The sequence below is a fragment of the Ciconia boyciana genome, chromosome 6 (assembly GCF_034638445.1).
Source record: "Ciconia boyciana chromosome 6, ASM3463844v1, whole genome shotgun sequence".
Taxonomy (NCBI): Eukaryota; Metazoa; Chordata; class Aves; order Ciconiiformes; family Ciconiidae; genus Ciconia; species Ciconia boyciana.
Genome location: NC_132939.1, coordinates 6,055,315 through 6,080,945, shown reverse-complemented (window position 1 = coordinate 6,080,945; position 25,631 = coordinate 6,055,315). Strand labels below are relative to the sequence as shown.

At 37.4% G+C, this 25,631-nt stretch overlaps 1 protein-coding gene across 6 annotated transcripts in view; it reads right to left on the bottom strand.

The window, feature by feature from the left end:
- GAS2 (growth arrest specific 2) overlaps positions 1–25,631 on the bottom strand; it is a 100,824-nt gene that overhangs the window by 34,410 nt on the left and 40,783 nt on the right. For all 6 annotated transcript variants that reach the window (XM_072864601.1, XM_072864600.1, XM_072864604.1 and 3 more), the window contains 3 exons: positions 17,429–17,492; positions 12,449–12,593; positions 8,988–9,095 (listed from right to left, as the gene is read on the bottom strand). In XM_072864601.1, the coding sequence (XP_072720702.1) occupies positions 8,988–9,095; positions 12,449–12,593; positions 17,429–17,492 (317 nt within the window). The remainder of the gene's footprint in view (positions 1–8,987; positions 9,096–12,448; positions 12,594–17,428; positions 17,493–25,631) is intronic.

The window sequence follows — 25,631 nt, the reverse complement described above, 5'->3', positions numbered from 1 at the left end:
CATAAGCCTCATTTATTGTCATTTCTCTAGACAGTAGCATGAGTTATGTTTATAGTGTAAAAGTACACTGTACACAAAGCATATCACAACTTAAAGAATCAGGGTTTTTTCTTTTTAATTAGCATTGTATACTAGTTATCTAAAGCTACAGTGAAGAATATCAACTTTAATTCACCCCATAAACTATTGCAGCATTCTCCTGTGAAAGACAGATGTGCTCACCTTGACTGTGTCAAATATTATTTACATTACTGTCATACAAGATCTTTTCACCTCACCAAGGAAGAGGATTAAATAAGAAAATGCAAAGCTTGGTGTTATCCTCCTTAAAGAGCAACACCACAAATAGCTGCATCTCCAGTTCTAATGCATCAGGCTTACTAGTTCCAAACTGCGAGCATTAACTGCTGTCTCATCTTTAATGTAAAACGTATTAATGTCTAGGAAGTGCAAAACGGATCCTTACAAAATTATTAATCTATGAAACAAAATCACAACAAGAAAATAACTGAACAAAATGGAAATACTTTCCTCATTAACACTTCCAGTATAATCTTATGGGACCTAATCTGTAGTTCTCAATAATAAACTATAAAGGCTTTTTCATCTTGTAAAGTAATTTTTAACTGTAGACTAATGGTGGAGTGGATTAGCAGTCTATCTGTGCTCTTAGATATGCAGATGCTGACCCAGTACCTTTCATATAAAAGGAGTCAGAGGAGCAGGAAAAAAAAGGGGGGTGGGGGGGTGGGAAGCAGGAGAGGAGTTATATAATTTGGTCTATTTTTGTATTCTCAGCATTCTAGGGAAAAAGAAAAGCCTGAAATAATGAAATCTATAATACATAACACATTTCTCTAGCTTTGTTATTCATCTTGCTACTCATCACGTGGGCCCTCTCCGGAAGGAAACGGGAGACCTGGTTACCCAGGATATGGAGAATGCTGAGGTACTCAATGACTTTTTTGCCTCAGTCTGCACCGGCAAGTGCTCAAGCCACACCGCCCAAGTTGCAGAAGGCAAAGACAGGGACTGGGAGAATGAAGAACTGCCCACTGTAGAAGATCAGGTTCAAGACCATCTAATGAACTGAAGCTGCACAAGTCCATGGGATCTGATGAGATGCATCCGTGGGTCCAGAGGGAACTGGCAGATGAAGTTGCTAAGCCACTACCCATCATATTTGAGAAGTCGTGGCAGTCTGGTGAAGTTCCTCCTGACTGGAAAACGGGAAAAAAAAACCCCCATTTTTAAAAAGGGAAAAAAAGGAAGACCCGGGGAACTACAGGCCAGTCAGTCTCACCTCTGTGCCTGGCAAGATCATGGAGCAGATCCTCCTGGAAACTATGCTAAGGCACATGGACAATAACGATGTGATTGGTGACAGCCAACATGGCTTCACTAAGGGCAAACCGTGTCTGACAAATTTGGTGGCCTTCTACAACGGGGTTACAGCATTGGTGGATAAGAGAAGAGCAACTGACATCTACCTGGACTTGTGCAAAGCATTTGACACTGTCCCACATGACATCCTTGTCTCTAAATTGGAAAGACATGGATTTGACAGATGGACCATTTGGTGGATAAGGAATTGGCTAGATGGTCACACTCAAAGAGTTGCAGTCAACGGCTCGATGTCCAAGTGGAGACCAGTGACGAGTGGCGTTCCTCAGGGGTCAGTATTGGGACCGGTGCTGTTTAACATCTTTGTCAGCAACATGGACAGCGGGATTGAGTGCACCCTCAGCAAGTTTGCCGACGACACCAAGCTGTGTGGTGCAATCGACATGCTGGAGGGAAGGGATGCCATCCAGAGGGACCTTGACAGGCTTGAGAGGTGGGCCCATGCAAACCTCATGAAGTTCAACAAGGCCAAGTGCAAGGTCCTGCACGTGGGTCAGGGCAATCCCAAGCACAAATACAGGCTTAGGCAAAGAATGGATTGAGAGAAGCCCTGAGGAGAAGGACTTGGGGATGTTGGTTGATGAGAAGCTCAACATGACCCAGCAGTGTGCCAGAAAGCCAACTGTATCCTGGGCTGCATTAAAAGGCGGCCGTGATTCTCCCCCTCTACTCTGCTCTCGTGAGACTCCACCTGGAGTACTGCATCCAGCTCTGGGGCCCCCAACATAAGAAGGACATGGACCTGTTGGAGTGAGTCCAGAAGAGGGCCACAAAGAAGATCAGAGGGCTGGAGCACCTCACCTATGAGGACAGGCTGAGGGAGCTGGGGTTGTTCAGCCTGGAGAAGAGAAGGCTCCGGGGAGACCATGTAGCAGCCTTCCAGTACCTGAAGAAGGCCTACAAGAAAGCTGGAAAGGGACTTTTTACAAGGGCACGTAGTGATAGGACAAGGGGTAATGGCTTTAAACTGAAAGAGGGTAGATTTAGATTAGCTATAAGGATGAAATTCTTCACTATGAGGGTAGTGAGGCCCTGGAACAGGTTGTCCAGAGAAGCTGTGGATGCCCCATCCCTGCAAGTGTTCAAGGCCAGCTTGGATGGGGCTTTGAGCACCATGGTCTAGTGGAAGGTGTCCCCTCCCATGGCAGGGGGGTTGGAACTAGATGATCTTTAAGGTCCCTTCCAAACCAAACCATTCTATGATTCAATGATCTTTATTTACCTTTCAAGTATTGAGAAATTTTTTGTGTCATTAGTTACCACACAGAAAACACTGCTGATAGTGGCATGCAGGGCGATTTTACCCTGGCATATCCCTGCCAGAGAGGAAACTGGCACCCAGGGAGGTCTCGCTTTGCAATCCTCAGCTCTTGCAGGCACTGGCTGCATTAAGTGCACACGGAAGGCTTCCTAAGCCTGAATCACATGGCTAAAGAAGTTAGTTGAATATTTGGGTGGTGCTTTTTAAGATATTACATGTATAGCTTCAGAATACCCTACCCTGGCCTCCTGTTCTGAGCCACCTCCTGAGGGAGATTTCTTTCCACTGAATACAGGGAACCTTATATTGTTATAACTTCAACTCTCGGAGCCTAAATTATAAATACCTTGGCAGGAAATTACTGCAGGTGTATTAGTCTTTGCAAGAACTAGAATGTGACACTTCTTGAAGATGCATTACATCTTAGAAAAGCACAATATGATTTGCTAAAGATTTTTCAGACATCCAAGTGGACTTCTCATTGAGCAATATTGCATAGAGGGAGACACTGGGAATTAAAGACAACACAATATTTAAATGTCCACAGAAGGAGTTCTGTGGCAAACAGGTCTAAGCTAGTGAGAAAAACTGCTAAGCTATTACACAGCCTATCAGTTCCACTGAATCAGAGTACTGCATTGGAGATACATTCTGTCAAAACATTTTCAACTAAGACTAATGAGAATACCATTTGAGTGAAAGTAAAAAGGAGTAACTCCACCACTTTTCCATTAAATTAGCAGCTAAGAATTTGACTTACACAGCTCTTTTGTAAAGAAGTTTACAATGAATCCCTTAAAGCATTTTTGCTCACAATATGTATTCCAAACTATCCCCAACACGTGCAAGTTCTAGACACTAAATTAACATGAATGGCCACACAAAAGCAGCATGTTGAGGAAAAAATATAGGAAATTAAATCAAGATGGGAAAAAAAAATATTTAATTTCTACTACTTTATGGGTTTGACTAAGCCTCAGTGAAAGTCTGTCAACCATTTAACTAGAAATGTCAAGTCTTCTTCAGAGAATGAGATAGTGGAACTGTAGCTGCTCTTGTGTTCAGCACAAACACAGCATCGTCAAGTACAGTGTAAACAGAGCCATGTCCATGGCCTTCTGCTCCATGAAGGCTGCTGGGCCTGAATAAGAAAGGCTCAAGGCAGGAAGGGGAAAAAAAATAAAAGAAAAAAAGGGAGAAGCAGGAGAGAAAGTGTAACTATGAGAACAAGCAAGCTGTAACTTAAGTTGGGGGAGGGCAGGGGTCTGCCTAATGTCACGCAACAGATTAAGGGGAGAGTAAAGAAGAAAACAGATTTCCTGACTGCCTGTCCTATAGGCAGCACTGGACTGCAGTCACCCCACTGACACATGTTCAGTACACTGTTTGTCCAAGAGCTTTTGAGTCTTGTGGACTGAATTTTACCAGTCCTTTAAGGATTTTTAGAAGAAAATATGAAAACCTGAGAAGGTTGAGAAGAATTCTACCTTCACTAGCACAAGTAAGACTGAAATGTGCCAACTACTCTGATCATAAAGCAGCTGGGGAGGAATTGGCAGATAGTAAAAGCGTCCACCCACCCACTGCTGGAAGGTCTCCAAAAAAACCTTGTACCTGGGACATAAATTAGGGCTGGACTTCAGACATGCCTTTCCCTGGGTCTCTTGCAGTCTAGCATTGAGAATTAGTATGTTTGTCTATAAGCACGAGGAGGCTGAGATTAGAAGCCCAAAAAGAGAGGTCAATGACTGTCACTGTCCTGTGGCCCAAGATGCATTTTCAGAATTCACTCACAAGATGACTCGCAGGCATCCCGCTGTATCTCCTTTGGAGTTAGTTCAATTAAAACTCCTGATCTGCCTACGTTTTTGACATTTTAAACATCCCTGAAAGGTATTTGATATGGATAAAGCTCTAGGGAAGGAATTTCAGTGCTAAAAACGTAAACTGTTTTGTAGACTAGAAGTGAATGGGCCTGGGAAAAGCCGAACAGCTGTTAAAATCCTTGGAATACAGAAGACAATAAAAGCCAGGTGAATGATGCTGAAAAAAACCCAACAAAACACAGAAGCACACCAAGCAAAAGCTATGAGTATGACTTATGTATTTGGATTGGAAAAGCAAAACAAGGCATTTGAGTCTTGAGAACTGTATAATCAATCTGCTTTCCGTTGTTACTTATTCCCAGTTCTTAGATGGTATATCATCCCTACCTGGATGGACTACAGTGTGCTTCCATATTTATACACAAGTACATTTTTTTCACCAGGAAGAGGCAATAGCGTACACCAGACTGTCTGCAGAGTGATTTCATATGTATACACATATATATTACACACACATACGCATTTTGATAGTGAATCCCAAAATAAAGTTTCTACACAGGTGCTGTAGTAGGCAAATAATACCTTTCATTTCCTGGGATTTAGAGGAAGCTAGTATTAAACAAACATTTTATTATTACTACAGCAAAATAATGCTAAGTGATATTCATGATTAAAAGGACACGGTCAAAAAGTATAAGAGCAATCACATGCTTGGTCTGCAAGGTAGAGAACACCTATAAGTTATAGGAAAAGTGATAGGCTTTAAAGCCAGGACCTATTATATCATCTGACTCCAGTTGCACAAAGGAATAATTTTCCCATTGTGCAGAACCCAACGAGTTGAATGTTATTATCGGTATGGACCAACAGGACAGATCTTTCTGAGAGGAGCTTGCTAGCATGTGGAAAGTGTACATCCTTATGCATATACAATGTAATAAACACAAGATAACTTTAAGCAAGAATATTTGCCACTGAAATTGTTAAAAAAAATTACCTTTTTTTAACGCCTGACATTTCTTACTATAAAAATCTCTACTAATCTAAATAACTTTGATAGGACGAGAGGAAATGGCCTCAAGTTGTGCCAGGGGAGGTTTAGACTGGATATTAGGAAATTTTACTTCACTGAAAGGGTTATCGAGCATTGGAACAGGCTGCCCAGGGAAGTGGTTGAGGCACCATCCCTGGAAGTATTTAAAAGACATTTGGATGAGGTGCTTAGGGACATGGTATAGTGGTGGTCTTGGTAGTGTTAGGTTTACGGTTGGACTCGATGATCTTAAAGGTCTTTTACAACCTATACGATTCTGTGATTCTGTGAACTCCTCTACTGCCTTCTGCAAGAAGTAAACACTTCAAACTCTGTGACTCTTTTTTCCAAGTTATAAAACATGCATTTGTGCAAGGTAAGTTTTCATGTCTTGTTATTCTTTATTTTTAAAAATAGGCTTATTAATTCAGTTCTACTTTGAAAGATTAAGGCTTGTTCCCTAAATCACTTCATGGCATAACAGTAGGATCTAAGAGTGAATAAGCAAATAATTGATTGTATATGGCACACATATAGAGATCACACTAATTCTAAACCAATGTTTCAGTTTTAAATAAGCTAGTCATTTAATTTACCTCAAGTTATTAACACAATCCATTATTGTAAAAAATGCCTTCCATCATTTTTGTGTAAGTGGAATTCAGACTTTTTCATTCCTATATGGCAGGAAGGAAAAAAGAATTCACGAGCAGATACTTTTCTATTGAAAATACATTTTTTAGCATCTAAGCCACCACAGCATTATGGTAATCATGTTCAGTTTATGCATTATGGAACTACTTCATGCATAAAGAACTACTTTTGTGACATGCATTTTTATCAGCAGACTTAAGTGTCTTAATGTTTTCATGGATTTTCATCATTTCCATTACTTCAAGGATTTCCATGGTTTATTTTCATTTCAAATTTAAACATTTTTCCATGTTAAAAAAAAAAAAACAAAAACCTTTATTCAAGTAATTTTAATGGGACCATTACCTTAAGAAGTCACTATGATACAAGAGAAATTTTGAAGGACTGTCTTCCCTGCATTTTGCCACACATTCCAAAGTTTTTTTCCTTAAAATTACCTTAGATTCACATGTGTAATTTTTTGTGTGATATTTTGCACGAATTCTGTGTTCTGCCAGGTTTTATTTTTCTTTGCTGTTCCTTTTTCACTTGTTTCATATACAGATATAAATTAACAAAAGAGGGACTTGGACACTTTTTCTTTTTTTTTTTTTTTAAGAGCACTTGTAGTACTAGAATAAAACAAATTTTTTTACACATATAATACTATTAAATAATTTCTGAAAAAAAAATCTTCACCATCAATTAATAGGTGTTGACTCCACTTTAAACTTAGCTCTTTTAACCTTTTATCACATGGCGTACTTGTAGCATCACTGAAACATATATAGGTTATTGGAGAAAGCTCATAGAGACAGTAATGGGTATACTAAGCCAGCTTAAAACAATGAAACTTTCAATCTCAATTCAGCTGGAACACATTAGGTTACAAAGAAGTGGCATATATCTGCCTGTGTCATGCTGTATAAAGAACAAAGGGAAACATAGGAGGAACTACCTCAGCGGCATGAAATAAGGTACCAAATATCAACAAAATTAAAAGTCAGCTATGCATCTCAAATGTGTTTTCTCACAAGTGTCCAAAGGATTCCAAAGAAAGGCTAATACATCTACTTACGTACACAATAAGAACATGTAGAATGAAGAGTAAAAACTTACTGTGATCCAGTGAAGCGTTCCAAAATGAGATTCAAACTAACCAAAACCAAAAGACAACTGACTTTTAAAACCTAGGAATATGGACTTGCTCTCACTGAAGTTCATGGCAAGTTTCCACTGATATCAGTGTTGTAGGAATGATCTCTAATACTGCAGTTTAATGTCTAATCTATATTACTGTTATTTTTTGGCACAATTCAACTTGGAATGCGGTAGCGTGATATGAAAAGGGTGTTTTGTTTGCAAACTTGGAATGAAATCTGACTTGGACTAGATTGCACAATAAAAAAAGCCGGCAAAAGGGAATTTGACACTCACCATTCTGGCAGAAAAACTTAGTTTATCAAAACTAGAAGATTAAAAATACTTTGATATTGTTATTTGAAATTAAAATCAAAAGGAAGAAAACATAAGTGTTAAACTGTGCCAGATTACTGGGATCTTTGGTTAATGAACATTACCTTCTTCAAAGTCATTTGAAGCTAGTAATAAAGCTAGTACCTAAAAATACTGCAGAATTAAAAGAAGTCTCACTGGCTACGAAACAGAAAAGCTATTAATCCTTTATACTAGCATGTTAAATCTCAAACTATTTGTGACAAATCCTGTATTTCTTCTTCTCTCTGAGCTATTACTGAATTAATTGGGAGTTCTCAATCACTATTCAGCACAGTACTTAAACACGATCTCAACTTTATACACATGAGAAAACCTAAATCCTTATCTAAATTTGACTTCATTGTAAGCTAAGCATAAGCTTGTGACAGAGCAAGCACTCTGGTGTTTTGTTGAACTAGGAACCTGACTTCTACAGATGGGAAGGAGTCCCTCTGACTTCTTTTGTTCTCACAAGTGCCAAATCCTCAGTTTTATCAGATCACAGTTGCATGCCTTTAGCAAAATAGGAATAACAGTTATTTGAGAGCAAGAGCTATCATTTTGTCAAGTCACTACTCAAGGATAGTACATGTGGAGAGGAAAATGGAAAGAAGCATAGCATGAATCAGATTCTTAACCTACTACTAGAGAATAATATGATTAGCATATTTTCATTATTATTACCATAAGCATATATAGAGAAGATTAAGAGGATCAAAATTAAGTTTGGATAGTATATTTGTGCTAAATTCAGCCAGATACTAATGCTAGCAAATATTTATACTAATGATTAACTTTGTGCTATGGGAGTTAATATACTACATACGAAGTCTGAAATACAACACTGGGTTTGGAAATATCTGTTCATCAAATGAAGTACTATGGATATTAATGTTTTGCTCACCCTACTTTAGCAATATGTCTTAGTCATGACTTGCCAATTCAATGATCATGAAGTCTTTGACCTGTTTCCTGACCTGTCAAATACTATCAGTCAAAGCAAAGTGGGAGAATGGCCGTTTCAATGAAGTGGATGTTCTTTCAAACCAAACCGAGAGGAAGTCATCATCTCCGTTTGTGAAGACTTTTGGTTGCCATTGATCAAAGACAGAGCAAATTCAGTGACCTAAAGTTAGAAGCATCTACCACATGCTAATAATTCCTTGGGTCAGTTAACCCACTGTAGTTTATTTATTCCCTGACAGCATCATAAAAATGAGTCAGTGCTGGTTAATAAGAAAATATTCTCTCCTCTTCATCAGTGATATCATTTGCAAAGGGGAAGCTAGCAGATACTAGCAATTCACTACAAAATAAAAAATAAAACCTTTACCCTAATAAAGAGGATCTTCTCTCCAACTCTGTATCTTCCTTGTGAAAGACGCTCCACACAGAACTTATTAGGGCATTTACAAGGTGGATCTTCAGAAATGTGTTTAACCTGAAAAACACGGAAGCTATTAATAGAAACTGTTTAAAATAGCACGTGTAGCAAAACATTCAAGACTATATTTGCCACAACATGATATCACTCATCTAAGTCTTCATTGATTATATTTTCTTAGTTTTTCTTACTTTTCTTAGTATTTCTGTAATCCCAGACTATGGTGCTTTCAATATCAAGAACGATTTTACAGCTGTGATGAGGTAAAAATAGAGATGAGCAACACACAGTTCAACATAAAATTTGCACTGTTTAACTGAAGTCAAACAGGTTGTTAACGTGAGTTCAGCATTAAACTTTTGTAGACGTGTTCTCAGTATTTTATGGTGAATTAGCTCAACTGTCAAAGTGCTAATATAGCTGACAGGCAAAATGAAGATGTCATAATGATGTATTTTCCCTTCTAAATAAATAAATACAGAAGCATCTTGCTTATCAATAAAAGGTCCTGCCCGATACCTTCACCTGACACTTTCAAATAGTGCACTTACACCTTAAAAAAATGTATACAGAGAATACTGTGACATAATCACAAATCCATGCCAAGATGCTCCCCAGTATTGCTAACTACTCTTTGATGATGTCCACCTTAGGGCATGAGTGCAATCAAGGGTAATTTAAAGGGGCCTCAAGGGTACTCTACTTTATCATTGCCAACAATAAGGGCTGAGAAAATACAGATGAAAACTACTTTCCTGCTTTTTATCAGCTGCATCAGCTCAACTTCAGCCTCTTGTGAAAACTTGGCTTTGCATGTGCTACCAAAGGCATTAACGTTTAGTAAAAGTATATTTTGTACTCTTCAGTGACCTGAAAGTAGCACAGCCGTCAATGCCAAAAGAGCAGATCTGTTTGAGAAACTCTTATTTGACATTCAAATCGCACTACTGCATACGAACAGCAATAACAAGTGCAGCATTTTCATATACTGCAGTTTTCTTGGATGAATGCTGACCTTGTATGTCAGTGTTGGACAATGCAAAATGCTGGAGGAACTTTCTAGAGGTTTTGTCCACTTCAAATAATATTCCAAAGACCTTTTCAAATCCAGTTTGCAAACCAAGGCCTGTAAAAACAGTCTGAGGTCTGGGAAAGAATATTCTCAGAATAGCTAACAAATTAAAGTCTTAAGCTGTTTCTGGAAAAAAAAAATCAGGGCAAAGCTATGGCACTCTGATAGGCATTTTGGTTATCTTCAATACATGAACAGTAAAGGCTTCTGAAGTACAACAAGAGTTTTTCAGATCTGCTTTCAGAATAAAGTTACAATATGTTAAATAAACTGGAAAGAAATTAAAAGTTACCCAGTTATTGTTTCCATATGAGAATGAGGAGCAAAAATGCTTTTGAAACTAGGCCTGTTGACCGATTTAAAGGCTTTCCAATTACTGCTGAAGTTGTTCAGTGTTGTTATCTGAATAACTTTATTACTTTGTGGAACAATTTTTTATAATTAGTCTTAGCTTTTTTTTTAATCAGGGCATGATATTTTTGTGAAAAATTCATTTTAAAATAACACTTAGCAGAAGAACTCTTATGTGTATTTTACACATAAAAAGTGTTTCTCAAGTATCAGATGAGTTGTCCTCAGTTTGAAGGTACAATCACTGAATTATTTTAACATTAATTATTCCAGTGATTTTTCATCAACAAATGGGTGAATGTTAGCCTCCATTTATGGAGAATAAAGCTATTTAGATAGTCAGTGCACAACAGGAATAAGTTATGTGAAGTCAGCGGTCAATAACTTAAATCAAAGTGCAGGTTGCTGAGGATGCAAAAGGTGCATTCCAGTACCTCTTGGAATGTGGTACCAAAACTGGGATTGTGCTTAGAGGACTATTTGGTAATGGCCCTCTGAATGCTGCCTGACAATCAGGGATTTCTGATGTAATATCCTATGGCAGTTATCACCTCTGGAGACACCCTTGAAATTTGAAGCTGCAAATGGATAGTTGCGAACTATGCTTTAATAGCTGCATCTACCAGGGTTCATCTAAGCAAGCAAAAACCCAGAGTAGCCAGACCTAACAGGTTCAAGGTTATTTTGAACTGTGTAAGCAAAATAGAGCCATCTTAGGCCTGTGGAGAATGAAAGCCAACAGATTTATCCTGGTGTAAAACAGAGGATAATGAGACCTTCACTGCTGATCCTGCTATTGAGGCTTCCATTACCTTACTATCCCAAAGGACAGAAAAGTATTATTGAGTGGAATTTGGAAATCACAGAAGGAAGCAGAAGGAAGAATTATATCCTATTTTATTTTGTGTCTGGACTATACGAGCACTGCTGCTATTTTATGGTGTGAGTGTCTGGGGCAGTGCAGGTCAGGAATCTAGCTGGATGAATTCCACTCTGTTTCTATCCCTACTGCTTTCTAAATTAAAGGAGGTGGTTGGAGACACCCTTCATACTCTCTGTTCTGTTCCTACAAGATACGCAGTCACCACCCTCTTTCTACACCTAACTGTTCTTTCTCAATTCTGTTGCAACATAAGTGAGTGCTTTTGCAAAGTTAAGGAAGAAATACAAAATGTAAAAAACATTAAATGTAATTATTTGCATCAAACAGTACAAAGTATTTCAATAAAATGAACGAACGTCATATTCCATCTGCTCTTTGTAACAAAAAAGTGGCACACGGATTTTTCAAGAAGTGCTTTGTAACTCCCAGGTGGCACATCTACCTTGTAATATAGCAGTTACTATAGTAACTGCTTCTTTTTATAGAATATATTTGTACTTTTCAAGTTTAACCTCTTCATGGTCTCAAAATGTGTCCTTTTCATCTGATTCCAGCTGTTTCAAATGAACCCCTTTAGGGTTTGCAACAGAAAAATGACCACTACAGTATAGTGCAAAGAGTTTAATGAAATTCGAAGCAAGATACTTCCTTTCTAACAATGAGGAAAAAAATGCTTGCTTTTTTACCACATGATAAACACGCAGAACAGCAGCATAAAAATTAGGCTGAGATAACTTAAAAGTGTTCGTTAACAATCTGTACAAGTCAGTATGGGCCAAAACTCCTAGTCCTGACTCAGTCCTTTCTCAGACAAAACACCAAGTGGGAGTTGATGAATAAGAAGTGAACAGAAAAAGAGAACGGAGTAATAAGAAGGGAACTTGGCCCTAAGCACAAACCTAGGCTAAACTGCAGATCTCCTACACAGCGCAACATTTTTTCCAAACTTCAGGCATAAATAATTGTGGTCAAAAATAAATTCACTCTATCAGTCTGCAAATCTTTAAAATACAGTGAGACGTTAAACTCGGGCTTCTGTGTGCTTTGCAAGTAAGTGCATACCAGAATGGGTCAGATAGGAAGACGCTTCCTCCCACAACTTACAGCATCATCCAACAGTTTCCCTGTGCTCTTTTTCCCAGGAGACTTTGTTGGTGACGGCGAAGGAGATGGAAGAGGGGCTGAAAGCGTTTCCTCTTGTTCAATCTCTTTTTCCAACTTTATTAATCCAGGAGGCTCCACCCCAAACCTTTTGGAAGCATGCAAACAAATTACTAGTCCTTATAAAGTATTACATATTTTAAAACAAAACAGTGGAAAGAATTTATACTTTCTGTATTGCACTATTGTGCGAAAATAGAATGCTACGTACATTAGTAAACATGTGAAAAAATATATCAAACATTAATGCCATCATTCCAAATTAATACAAAAAATGAATTGAGATGAAATCTCTCCGTTGAAAAATTTACAGGAAATACAGGGTTTTTTCAGCTTCTCTGTCTGATAACATATATATTGGCAAATGACTAATTTATTAACAACACTAGGCCTCAAAATTTGCTATACCAGTTCAGTACATTTGCTTTTTTTTTTTCCCCCCAAACAACATCCTTTCAAATTACTTGACAACTTATATTTTGTCTTAGTATTTTTCAAAGAAATCCAGATGAAAAGGGGTTAAAGGTTATCCTGTTCTCAACTATTGCACTGAATTTATAGATAAATAAATAGAGACATGGCCAATATTTTTCAAAAGTGGCTAATGCTTTTTCTAACCTATTTTTGACAGCCGATCTTCAGATCTCTGTTTACAGTGGCAAAACACTTGTAGCTCCAACTAAAACAAAATACATGCAACTTTGGCATGGAGCATCTCAAACACAGCACTTGGAGAGCGAGGCTCTTTAAAACAATGCCTGCTTTTGAAAGCTTTATGGCAAGTGATTAAGTCAGTATCTCACAGCAAGCAGCAGAGCTTGGACAGGTGTCAGAAGTCTAAAAGCCCATCCCATTTTCCTAATCACTGATAATTCCCCTCTGTTTTTTTATTTGCCAACACTGAACAAAACCCAGAAAAATAGAAAGATTTCCTTTTTCAGAAAAGGACTTCAGCTTGAAAAAGTTAGCATGCCAGGTAGGCTTCTCATAGCAAACTACTTGCATAAATGAAACCATATTTTCTTCTGTAGCAGAAAAGTCCACAGCCCAGATGCAGAGCTACGCTGACTTATCTAGGTAAGGATCTGGACACTAAAATATGGAGCAGTAACAAACATAGTACGAACATCTAAGCTAAACACCATAACAATGTTGAAAGCGTACAGAGAAAGGGCATAAGCGCATATACTGTCTTATGTATTTTTATGACGACTTTTAATTTAGTCACACTACTGCCTAGTAAATTAATATAAAGAAAACCAAGAACCAAATGTGTGCTTGTATTGGCTTCTAACTAGTGCAGTCTGCCTAATGAAAAGTCAGCCAACATTGAAGCAAGCACTTATATACAATCCATTTACTTCCTGTCTGTCTGCAGATGCCGACAGGCTGTAAATCATTGAATTCCCACTGGGCTCTAAGCCTACACCTGCATGCAGCCTTACTCATCAAATACAACTCTTCCACTCTAAGCAATGCTGCTTCTTCGCTTCTGCTTCTTTTCATAATCTCCAATTTTTGCCATTGTGACAGACTTTTAAAGTTCCCTGTATTTCCAATATTCTGAATTCCTTTGGTGACGAGTTCAAAAAGAAAACAAATGAACAAATGTACACACACACATTTTTTTCTACATATTGTATCAACCTGAAGCAAAGTTGCTGCAAAGCTGGAATAGTAAAAACCACATCTTTTCTGGGAGGGGTAGAGGTGCAAATTCTGGTCTGGAAGTTATGCTGAGAATTTCCTTTTCTGCTCTTTTCTAGCCTGCCTTCTCATAACTGCAAATGAAGCAGCATTGGACTGTAACATGATCTCCAATAGACTTCCTAGAGCACCACTTCCCATTTTTACTAAGGGAAAATTGAATACAATAGCAGAAAGATCTTGAAATTGCTCAACAGTAATTTCAAAAAACCTGTGGGGGTTGTTTAACCCCCCAGAGTTTAATAGTTACCCAAGAACTTCATTCTTTCTGCAGAAAAGATAATTTAGCTGTTTTCCATCATATAGACTCTCTCTAACCACACACAGACAGCACAGATACATCTATTTGCAAATAATTACATTCTCCATGAAGTCTTGATTACAAAGATTACTCAGATTAAGCAATGACAGATTCTGCTTTCAAATCACTTCAGTTTAAATGATTCGCTCATGACTGTAAAATACTTCGGGAGAATGTTGGACCTGTGCAACCCACTGCAATAGCCCTGTGTATTGTCAACGCTCAATTTCATCCCGTAGGACACTTCTCTCTCTCATAAATGTTCTCATTCTACCCACATGATATCTGCCAGTGCACACAATGGCCCATTTTAGCTATTGAAATTTCACAGATGACCTCGGAATTTTATTTTCACAAACAACTGAAATCCAGGATAGTTTATCAGGCTTTTCTATTCTAGTCTTAGTACCTGGGCTTTGAACTGCCACTCTTTGAGTGGTCACACCAGTGACCAAGTGGTCACACCAGTTTTCCACTCACCGTGTAGTCCATCCATCCTCTCTCTAATTTGGGTAAAAGGACACTATGAGAGAATATGCTAAAAGCATTGCTAAAGCATAGGTAAATTATCAACTGTCTCCCCTCATCCACAGAGTATCTGTTGAATGGGTTCAAGTTTAGCAGAACAGAGCTCAATTCTATCTCTGCCACAAACAATCCCCATTCCTGCTCACTTGTGCCTCAATCCCAAGCCTATTTTCATTAAGAAGGCAGGCCTAGGTTGACTCATGGGAGTTACAGACCCTGAAGACTAACAGTAATCTAGCCGGGCAAAGCGTGCTAAGAGCTGGCTCCTTGTGATGAATCAGCTGCTTTGAACATACCTTTCTGCTTCTAGGAACAGAAAAGGAAGAGAAAAGTAAGAAGTTATTCAGTGTCTCTTACTCCTTGTCATTCTTTAAAAACATACTGAGGCACCTTTTCAAAGATCTCTGCAGCTCCATTCTGGAAAGCAGACCCCCAAGACTGCCATCAGACCCCGTTTGCTTTACAAAGCAAGCATACAACTGACTTCTATCTAAAGCAGCACAACATCATCAGTTTAATATGCTCTTTCCTATGCTTAGTGGAGGCAACTGTCTATTCTCCTTTTCCATACAGTTCTAGTTTACCCCAGCTCAGGCAAAACTGGCATCACGTATTTGCTTTTCAATTATATTAACCTGATGTTCCCCTTCAACAGTTTTTGTGCACCTTGGAAACTTAGAAGATTATAAATGGGGTTTTGTTTATTTTTGAAGAGATATTAGAGCAGGAACAAGTAGAGAGACAAATGTTATTTGACCCCTAAGCTATAAACAAAAATAAAATACAGTAACATAAATATAATATATAAAACCCATTACTGATATATGGTAATATACATGTATTATAAATAAAAAAATATTTTAAAGGCAAAGGGATAGATATGCATAATAAATGAAAACACGGTTCATTTATTGGTTCAGTATTTGTTTCCATGCCTGGAACAGAGAACACCTGAGACATGGGAGCTTAAAACAAAAGACAAATATGAAGGGTAAAATTTTATCTTAATTCCCACATAAATCTGTTGAGAAATCAAATCTCATTGCAAAATGAGATTAATCTAACTCAACCAACTTTAGCAGAATCCAACACTGCCTAACCACTGACCTGCATTCCCTGAGGAAGCTGGATACTATCAAGTAATCAACCTGGGGCAGACATTCCTGAGAGCTACACCCTGGGTATAGGGTCTTTGGACGCTTGGAAGGTCTGTCTCCAAGCTGGGGATCTTGAAAGCACAGTTTGTTTGCTCAGGTAAGTTAAGATTCATGAAAATCAATTTCATTGAGCACCTACAGGGCAGAATACTTTCTTATTCATGGAAAGTTAATTTTTTTTTTTTTTTTTTGCCATGTTGACTAAATCCAAGTTTTAGAGACAAGACAATTCCTGCAAACTGGAAATCAACTCTTTTTCTGGCCGATGCTATTCCTATGCAAGCTTCCACTGACAGTGAGGGCTTTTCTGAAACTTGACCAAGAGACAAATTTCTAGTTAAGCAGCTTCCCAAGGGAATTGCATTCACAAAATATGAATACTCATAATGCAATTCTAACATGAAAATACTAGTTCTTAAGTTAGGAATAAACACGGGTCTCCTTCACATTGATTGTAACCACAGGAATTCTTCAGGAATTAATGAAACTATTTGAATAGCAAGGCATTCCAATTTGGTACACATGGATGAATGCAAGTGCAATTTACATGCAAGACTGGGCAGCAGCACTGCTGTTCATATATTTTGTAGCAAGTCTTATGCTCTATGCTGATTAATCCTGCATCTGCAAAAACAGAAAAATCGCATTCTAATTAATGCCATTTTTATTGTCTAGCAAAAGTCACTGTTGTCTTGACATCAGAGATAATGCTACAATGTATTGAGGGTCCAGCCTGGCTAGAATAATCTGACAGAGGTAGAACACAGACTGTTAACTCAATTCTCATATTGTTTCTGTTAGTGAAAATCAGAGCTAAGTTTATTTAAATAAATAAGAAAAGAGTCAGTGTTGCTTAGGTCAGATTTAAGTCATGTGAAGATCAATTTATTATCAGTAAAGTTAATGAAATCTCAGTTGTTTATAGAGAGATCTGACTGCTAAAAGGAGAAACAGCTCAAAGCTTTATTTAGAAAAAACAATCTCAACTCTTCCCCCTCCTAACATGAGGATAGCCAACAAATACCTTCATTGAGGTGATGGTACAGAGATTTTATTATATTTGTTAACAACTGCTCACAAGACATTCTTGAGTGACATCAAGACAAGCATTCTCCTTGAACCTAATAAGCTAACTTTTATGCTCAAGATGTGCTGATTTAGTAAGTCTCTCAATAGCCACTGCTGTCAAGAATGTAAATATTTCTTCATTCTTTAAATATTTTCACCTACCTTGCTGCAATCCTTCCAAGTTCCAGCAAACAAAGGCACACTTCTCTTGGCTGTTTGTGGAGAACTGGAAAAGCAAAATTAAGACAGAAAACATTTATAAATAAAAGCGATTTTAAAGATCTTGGTGATGAATGGAACCTAATCATCAACATCTGTAAATCTTGACTCAGATAAAACTTGGTTTTCTTTGGCTTGCAGTGGAGTTTTACTGGAATAAAAAGGATGGGATTGGGGAGTGGTTCTCAGAGTGCAGACAATTTAGGAAGTTCCCATTTAGTTATCCTTTAGTTCCTTTGAAAATGTCATTCTAAATCTAAATCACTGAGTAATTATTTGGGCTATTTGGTAACCTGCAAGCAGCTCATACCTATTTAAAAATAATCAAGAGCTCTGGCAGAACACTAAACTAGCAGAATGTAAAAAAATAAATTAATAACATTAAAGTGATACTTTTCTTTCTACAAACGAAGATAATTCCTATCCTTTAGATCACTATTTTCCTTAGCCTATTTAAATCACAAAAATAACAAAATTGCACTAGTAAAGATATATCTCATTATAAATTTAGTCCTGAATTTGTTATACATCTGCTCTTAAAGCAAATATGAAACTAGAATACTTCAGGAATTCAGCTTATTGTAGAAAAATCTCAGCCAAACAAAAAAAATCTTCTTCTGTATATATACACACATATATGCAAGTTTTCATGCCTGGATTCCACAGAAGACCTGTAGTTTTTAAGCTTCAGAAGCAGCTGTAACACAGCATGAACTTCTCATTAAGAAATACCACCATCATCCAAGACAATTCTTACTTTTTTCCCCACAATTCAGATAGGTAATGTTCTGCAGAGAAGTCCAGCAAAATATATAAGCAAAATCCAAAATCAATAGATGAGGATAGGCCTGTGGCTGTTTGCATAATCAACTCCCCAAAAGTCCAAAAAGAAGAAAGGAAAAAAAGAGGGAAAAAGAAAAAATGAATTACGAGTACTTTGTCATCTTCTCTCCAGAAATACCTATGAAGTAAAACCTTCATGTTGTGGATAAAATTCAGGTTTTAGAAACTTCCACAACAATCAAAAGACTTGTACCTTACACTTTAGATTGAACTGACACCAAAAAAATAATTGTGTGAATATTTGTATAAATCAGAAAAAATAGAAACAGCAACAAAACTGATTTGTTTTTAATGAGTCAAGGTCAAGACATCTGCTGTATAAACATTTTGGTTATCTAAAGACTCACCTAGCTCAAATGCATGAAGAAAAAAATACCATACCTGACAAAGATACTTCAATGTCTAGGTAAAGATCTGAAAGTCATTGCTTTGTCCTATACTGTATGTATGAGACCCAGAATGGGAATCCACAGACTTAAACATCCCTAAATAACTAACGCTTACTGGGGCAGATCTTTAGCTTCTGCAACTTCAACTTCTAGCTCCACTGACTTCCATAAAGGTATGGTAAGCTGCGCGAGTTGAATGCTCATCCCAACATCTTCTACTAGCGTATACGTAGCACTTTGAGACATATGCACTCTTCCCCTCTAATCTCATCCAAATATATTTCCAGAAGTGAAACTGCAGAGCATGAAAACTAAAATGGCACTGCACTAGGAAAAGTATTTTTATCCTTCAGCCTTTTTTTATTAAGAGTAAAAAAGATGCAGACTTGGACTGTCAGCTATTCTCAATATTCTTCCTTGCCACAACACAGTAATTTGATGAAACATTTACCTTTACTAGTAATCAGTATTTTTGAAGTGTTACATTCATGACTCTAGAAACGTATTCTGTTGCTTTGGTTCTAAACCAGCTGGGACTACCCCATAATAAAAAGTGATTTTAAGAAATAAAGCATCCCCAAAACATAAATGGGATAAACCGGTTTTGGAATAGACAAAGGGAGTCCAGCATTTCTTAATTCCAATTCACACATATACACATCTGAATAACTTTTGGAAAGGAGGAGGAAAACAGAGGCTCAAGTAACATTAGGTGCAAAAAGATCCATAAACAGAATTGGAAGAGTATTTGATTAAGAAAGGTAAAATGTTTTTTCTGTCAATGCTTAAAGCTATTCTACCCAAACAAAATTCCAAGTCCTTTAGTAAATCTGACTCAACATAATCTTAGACACATTTCATGCAGTTCACATCAAACAATGTGACACAGTGAAATCATTGTTAGAGGATGAAGAGCTGTGCAGGCAATAACCAACCACAAAAACTAACATCTGGTCATTTGATAAGACAACGGTGACACAGCGCTTCTAACGAGAAAATGTTAGCATTCCTGAGGACTATACCAGCATATGTATTTGGGAACTTTGGAGACAAACAAATGTTACTTTGTACACTGCAATACCCACTGGAAGTAATTTAGATTCTCAAACCAAAATTTCCCTTTTTTTCCAAAAGCACAACTGTTCAAGGGGCTACCGCCTCGCAAGAGACTGGTCAGGAGTTACAGCAAAAGCCACAGAGACACAAGACTATCCACACCTTTTTGGTTAGGCATTTCCACACCTATCTTGGTCTGAAACGTTCAGTATAACCTTGAGGGAGCAAATTAAGACCATTGCCTTTTGGAACGAGTAGCACTTCTGAGTGCCTTGATTTCTGAGTACTTATTTTTAGATACTTGTTGTCTGGTGCTATTCCACAATAACTGAAAGAACTCGATATTTACAGTCACTTTCAAAAGGCTGCCTCCTAAGCTTTTTGAAAAAAAGCTACCTTTACACTTTTTTCCATCTAGAGAACAGAAGGTGAAACATTTCTTATGTTTCCTTTTTTTAGTTTTACATACAGAAGTTAATTGATTTTTTTGAAGCACTTCAAGACATCTGATAGAAGAGATGGCAGGAACCATTTCAGAGGCAATACACAGCATTGAAATCACTTATTATTTAAAATAAGTATGCCACTAAAAAAGAAAATCCGTAGAAGTCCTCATAATTCATATTTAATTTCTCAATGTAATGTACTTAAATTCACCTTTAAATTCTGACTGTACTGCAGTTCATGGCTAACTACACTACATACATGTACACAGTTTTATAAACATGTAATTGTACATATATATGGTAATAACTAATATACTTTGAGGACTACAGGCAATTCATTCTGAAGTGATCGGTTACAAGCTCAGGTTGAAGTGTAATACCTGTACCCATGGTATTCTGTTGTATCCTGTGGGAACTACATCTACCGTTTTCTGAATTACTTACTATAATCTATAATTAATAGTTGCGTTTCAGTAATAGGCACCACCTCAATTTTTTGACCTGACCAGTTACTTAATCCCAGATATACTGGGATGACAAACAGACGTTTGCTAAGCAACACATTTTCTGTAATTGTAGCAATTTATACGCAGTTAGACACAGTAAGTACCGGAAGCTGAAAAATTATTCTTAGAAGCCGTCTTCAGTCTATCTACGGCCACGTACACAATTCACTGCACATCATTTGAAGTCTACACTCAACATAGTGCAATTCGTTTCCACAACAGTGCTACTGTATGCTGTGAAGAATTCAAAGAAAAAGCAAAAATGAAGGTTTCTTTAACATTTCTATGAGGTAAGTAGTATTCTTAACCCCATCTTATACATGGAATTAAGGTATAGGTATAAGACACAAAAAAAGCACACTTATCTAGGTGCTATTTTAAAATGCTGATCTCCAGGGTACTGTTGAGTTTCCTAATGCTATATTTTGTATGAAAGCAAAGCTAACACAACTAGTGATCACATTACAAAGTCTGATAGGGATCCTCCTGCTGCATGTGGGACCTCTGTGATAGAGCCATAGTCACTTCTTCCAACACCATTCAGTAGCAACATCAAAATACTATCCTTCAGCATCTTGCATCATTCTCCAAACATCTTCAGATTTTTGCAACAAATGAGGCACGTGAGGAGAAAATAACAGTAAGAGCTTCCTTCACTTCATGAACCATACCATACGAAGGTGTTGGCAGAGCAAGGTCCATCCTAAAGAGAACACAGCTCTTTTAGGGGAAAAAGTAGCCCATGACCACAGGAAAAGTTGATAGGTGTATCCTAACAGTTAAATAGTTTAACTGATGTAGTACAGCCAGCCTTAATTATCATCCAAGTACTTCACTTTGCAGCATTAATACAATTTTGGTATGCAATTTCCTGTAATTTTTCCATGCTTTCATATATGGAAGAAAACAATATTCCTGGAGAATCATTGGCCAGTCCTCCCCTATCAAACATTAGCAAGGTGAATTGTCCGAGTAGGTGACTAAAGCAAGTAGCAATTTGTAAATGTAGAAGACATATGTGCTACACAGATCCGCTGCATAAGATGAATGGAAAGATGAATGTGAAGATTTAGAAATAGTACATACAAGTCCAGCTTATCTTAGGTGTTCTGACAGTTACAGACCCTTTTGCTTTCCATCTCCTTCATTTCAAATCCTTCCCATCTGCTGTCCTCATTGCCTGCATCTTTTCAAGCTACTTCCAGCCACTCTTTTTCAACAATACTTCCTTTTCAGCTCTTAGCAAGCTTTTATCCCTGCTCCTCTCTGGCTATAGCTTCTTTCTCCGCACTGCTTCCATCTTGTTGCTGCCCCTTTCTCCTTTTACAGGTCCTCCTCTCCTGATTACTCACCCCTTGTTCTCCTTCCTTGTACTTCATTTCTTTCCTACCTACTGTTCATCACATTTCGGCATTCTTCACCGCTCCCTTCCCCAGTGCCTGGATGCTACCAGGAGAAGCAGAGAGAGCAGAAGAGGATCAGCCTCTGCTTTCAGTGCTGATCAGCACCTGGGGCTGGGAATGCATCCTGCACATGGGGACTATGTGTTTGCACATTTAAACCGATAGCGTTCACAATAACAAACACAAGAGGTTTGGTTTTGTTTGTGGCTTGTTGTGGTTGGGGGTTTTTTTAGGGTTTTTTGTTTGTTTGTTTGTTTTAAATTAGCAGAATGCCCAACCACGATACAGGAACAAACTTCTTGCACCTCCTTGCCAAGTTTCGAGCCTTGGCTCCTAACATTTTTATAAGCCATTATTAGTGGAGTCAGTTTTTCTTCTAAACATAAACTTTTTTTTTTTGTTAAAGAACTCAGGCTTAGCTGAATCAAAAAAGTGAATGTGATTTCTGCTTCTAAAGCATTTTTTATCTAAAGCTCACTAGAAGCAAAGAGATTTTCTGAAGGGGTTTAGTATTTATTATCATAGGCTTCCAAGTGCCATCAGAATTCACACATGTTTAGGGAAAGTTTTTCAAAAGGTTGAACCTTTGATTCTTCTTCCTATTGTCTTTCACTTTCTCCTTTAATACTTTTTCTTCTGATCCTACAGTAGTCTTTTTTTCTTTTTTTTTTTTTAATGTTGCTTTGACAACACTTACTCTGTTCAACTTATCCCAAACATATCCTGGCTTCTGCATCAAAGAGTTATACTATGACATATTTAAATCAAGGAGTTATGTTCCCCCGCTCCCCATTTCAGCACTATCACTTATGGAAGTCTCAAAACAATTGTTTCAAATGCAGTAGAACTATGGATAGTAAAGAATTAATCTAGAATGAATATAGAGATCATCTAAACATTAATAATTTACTGGAATTCATTAATTTAAGATGCTAATCCAATGGTAATAACACAGTGTCCAGGATGCTTCTATAGTCCTCCAAACAAGACATATTCAACAGTAGTATGAGTTGTTTAGTAAAGTGTTGTGAAAGACAGGACAAAGCCTTATTCTGATGCAACTGCATGTAAAATTTAACACGCTATTACAAGGTGTAGCTGTGTCACTGTGAAAGACTGGTCAAAATACTTCCATCTTGTAATATGAAATTAGATAAACCAGAGTATTAATTAAAAAAAAAATCCTCTGCCCCTATGCATAAATTTTTAAGCAATCAACACTTGAGTGTTTTTTTTAAAAAAAACTTTAAAAACACAACATTAGAAGAGAGATCAGAGGTGTTTGTATTTAAGCCTATTATTTCCACTAAAACACTAGATGCCTTTGTTTAGGGAACCAGTCCATTAAACTCTATAATCAATAAGTTGCATCAAAAGAAGTCCATGTCACATATTGTGTGTACACACGCACAGTTACAGAATATACAAGCACAAAACATTAATACAACGATATCATCCAACAACTGCCGAAACAAACGACACACATTAGCATGCTGGCACACTTGGTGGCAAACCCTTTTCTTGCTGGGTGGAGTCTTTATCACAGAAGAGATGCAGAATATTTATTGGTTCCAAATCCTATAATCATCCAACAACACTATGTTACCAACAAAGAGTTCATAATTTAAGCTTTAAGTTCACTTAACTAAAGCAATCATAGAAAATCTTACCATTCTCACTATTTGGCCAAGAAGAGTTTTCTTCGAGTATTACACTCTTCAGCCTTGAGCACCATAATTACAAATCTCTCCATCAAGAACGCTTCCATAAATTGAATTACCACAGCTGTGTGGATCTCTTGCCCTAAAACCTACAAAGGGGAACTTACAAAATATACGTATCATGGGAACAGAGGAGTTAGAGACAGTATTACTTTTCTTAGATTGAAAAGAGTTAGTGCTTTATGTTCCAAACCCTATATTGGACAAATTTTGACCTATGAGATATCTAAGAACCCCATTCAAAGATAGTGTATCTCAAGATTTGCCCAGATGATGAGAGTTTGGACTTTAGATCATAATTTTTGGTATCAAAGCAGCTAATTCTTTCTTCTTTAAATACACTAACTATAAAAATAACAATTATGAAAAGCATGCCAAATTGGTCAATGAGCGCAGGGAGCATGCAGTCTCCCTCTCTTTTGTGGCATTCAAGACTATCCCTACATACTGTGTTGATATTACTTGTTACAGATGCTAACGTCCTTTCTGCAGCTCATACAACAGGCACAGCATCCACCTTTTCTTTGCAGAGGCATTAACTCTGAGACTTGCTTACCATGTCTCTGCATTAACATAAGTGCAAAGGGCAGAATACATGTAGATTGCTACCAAGTCAGCTCTGGCTGTATTATAAATCTTTACAGAAAACTGTCTTTCCGAGTTGTGTTTTAAACTATGTTAAAGCATCATAACATTCAGCAAGGCAAAATATATCATACTATAGACTACTAACTACAGGTTAGTAGTACAAGTGCATTGTTTTCAAACTTTTGAGCTCTCTACTGATCTCTTGCAAGGATCTTTAAAGTAACTCTACTGATTAGGAGGCATAAGCATATCTACCAGCATAACAAATACCTCTTTTTTTTCTTCTATTTATTTTGGAGAAAGACTTTGATCCTGTTTCCTTGTTGAGCTCAGATGGATAGCCCAAATCCAGCAAAGCATTTGAACCGGTGCTTAACCTTAAGTAATTAAATTACTAAATCAGTCCACAAGTGATGGACAAGGACGTGAAGTGACATGAGTAGGTCTACTCACCTGCTCATCTGGATCAGCCCTAGAATGTTAACGCTTTGCAGAACCAAGCTTCTAGGAACACTCAAGATCCCCATTAATATCACTCACCTGCAGGCTCCGCAGGCATAGACTGCACCTATCTGCTATAGTGTCTGCTTGACACAGTTCCATTCCAGTGAGGAATACCTTCATATGACTTCAATCTCACTGCTAAAAAAGTGGGAGTGTTGGATGCATTGGTGTGCAGTTACACTTGCATAATTTCAAAGACTTCAGAACTCATCAGGATGAAAACATATTTTTAAGTAATGAGAAATAATAGCAATTAATAATTTCTTAGCTAGTATATATCTAATTTTGCTGATCTCTGAATAGACTTGGGACTTTTTTTTTTTTTAAATCAGTCGTGTCATAAATCCATCATTCAAATGTTTCAGTGCAATAAATCTTCAAAATTGCTCTTATAATGTTAGAATACAAATTTGCCAGAAAAGGGCCTCAGGAATTTTTAATGTGATACAATGGCATGAAGAAAATATCACTAGGTGCATCTAATGAAATAATACAGTATTTACATACCATAAGGCAGGCAGAATAGAGTAAAAAGGATACAAATCAAGTCAATTAAGAACATTAACACAGTAAGGTTCCTCAATATAGAGAGAAAATAGTTGCTTTATCACTAGCAATTTACACATCAATACAGCTTATTAGCCGTGGGGGAAAAAACACAAGAAAAGACAAAAACCACTTACCTCTGTA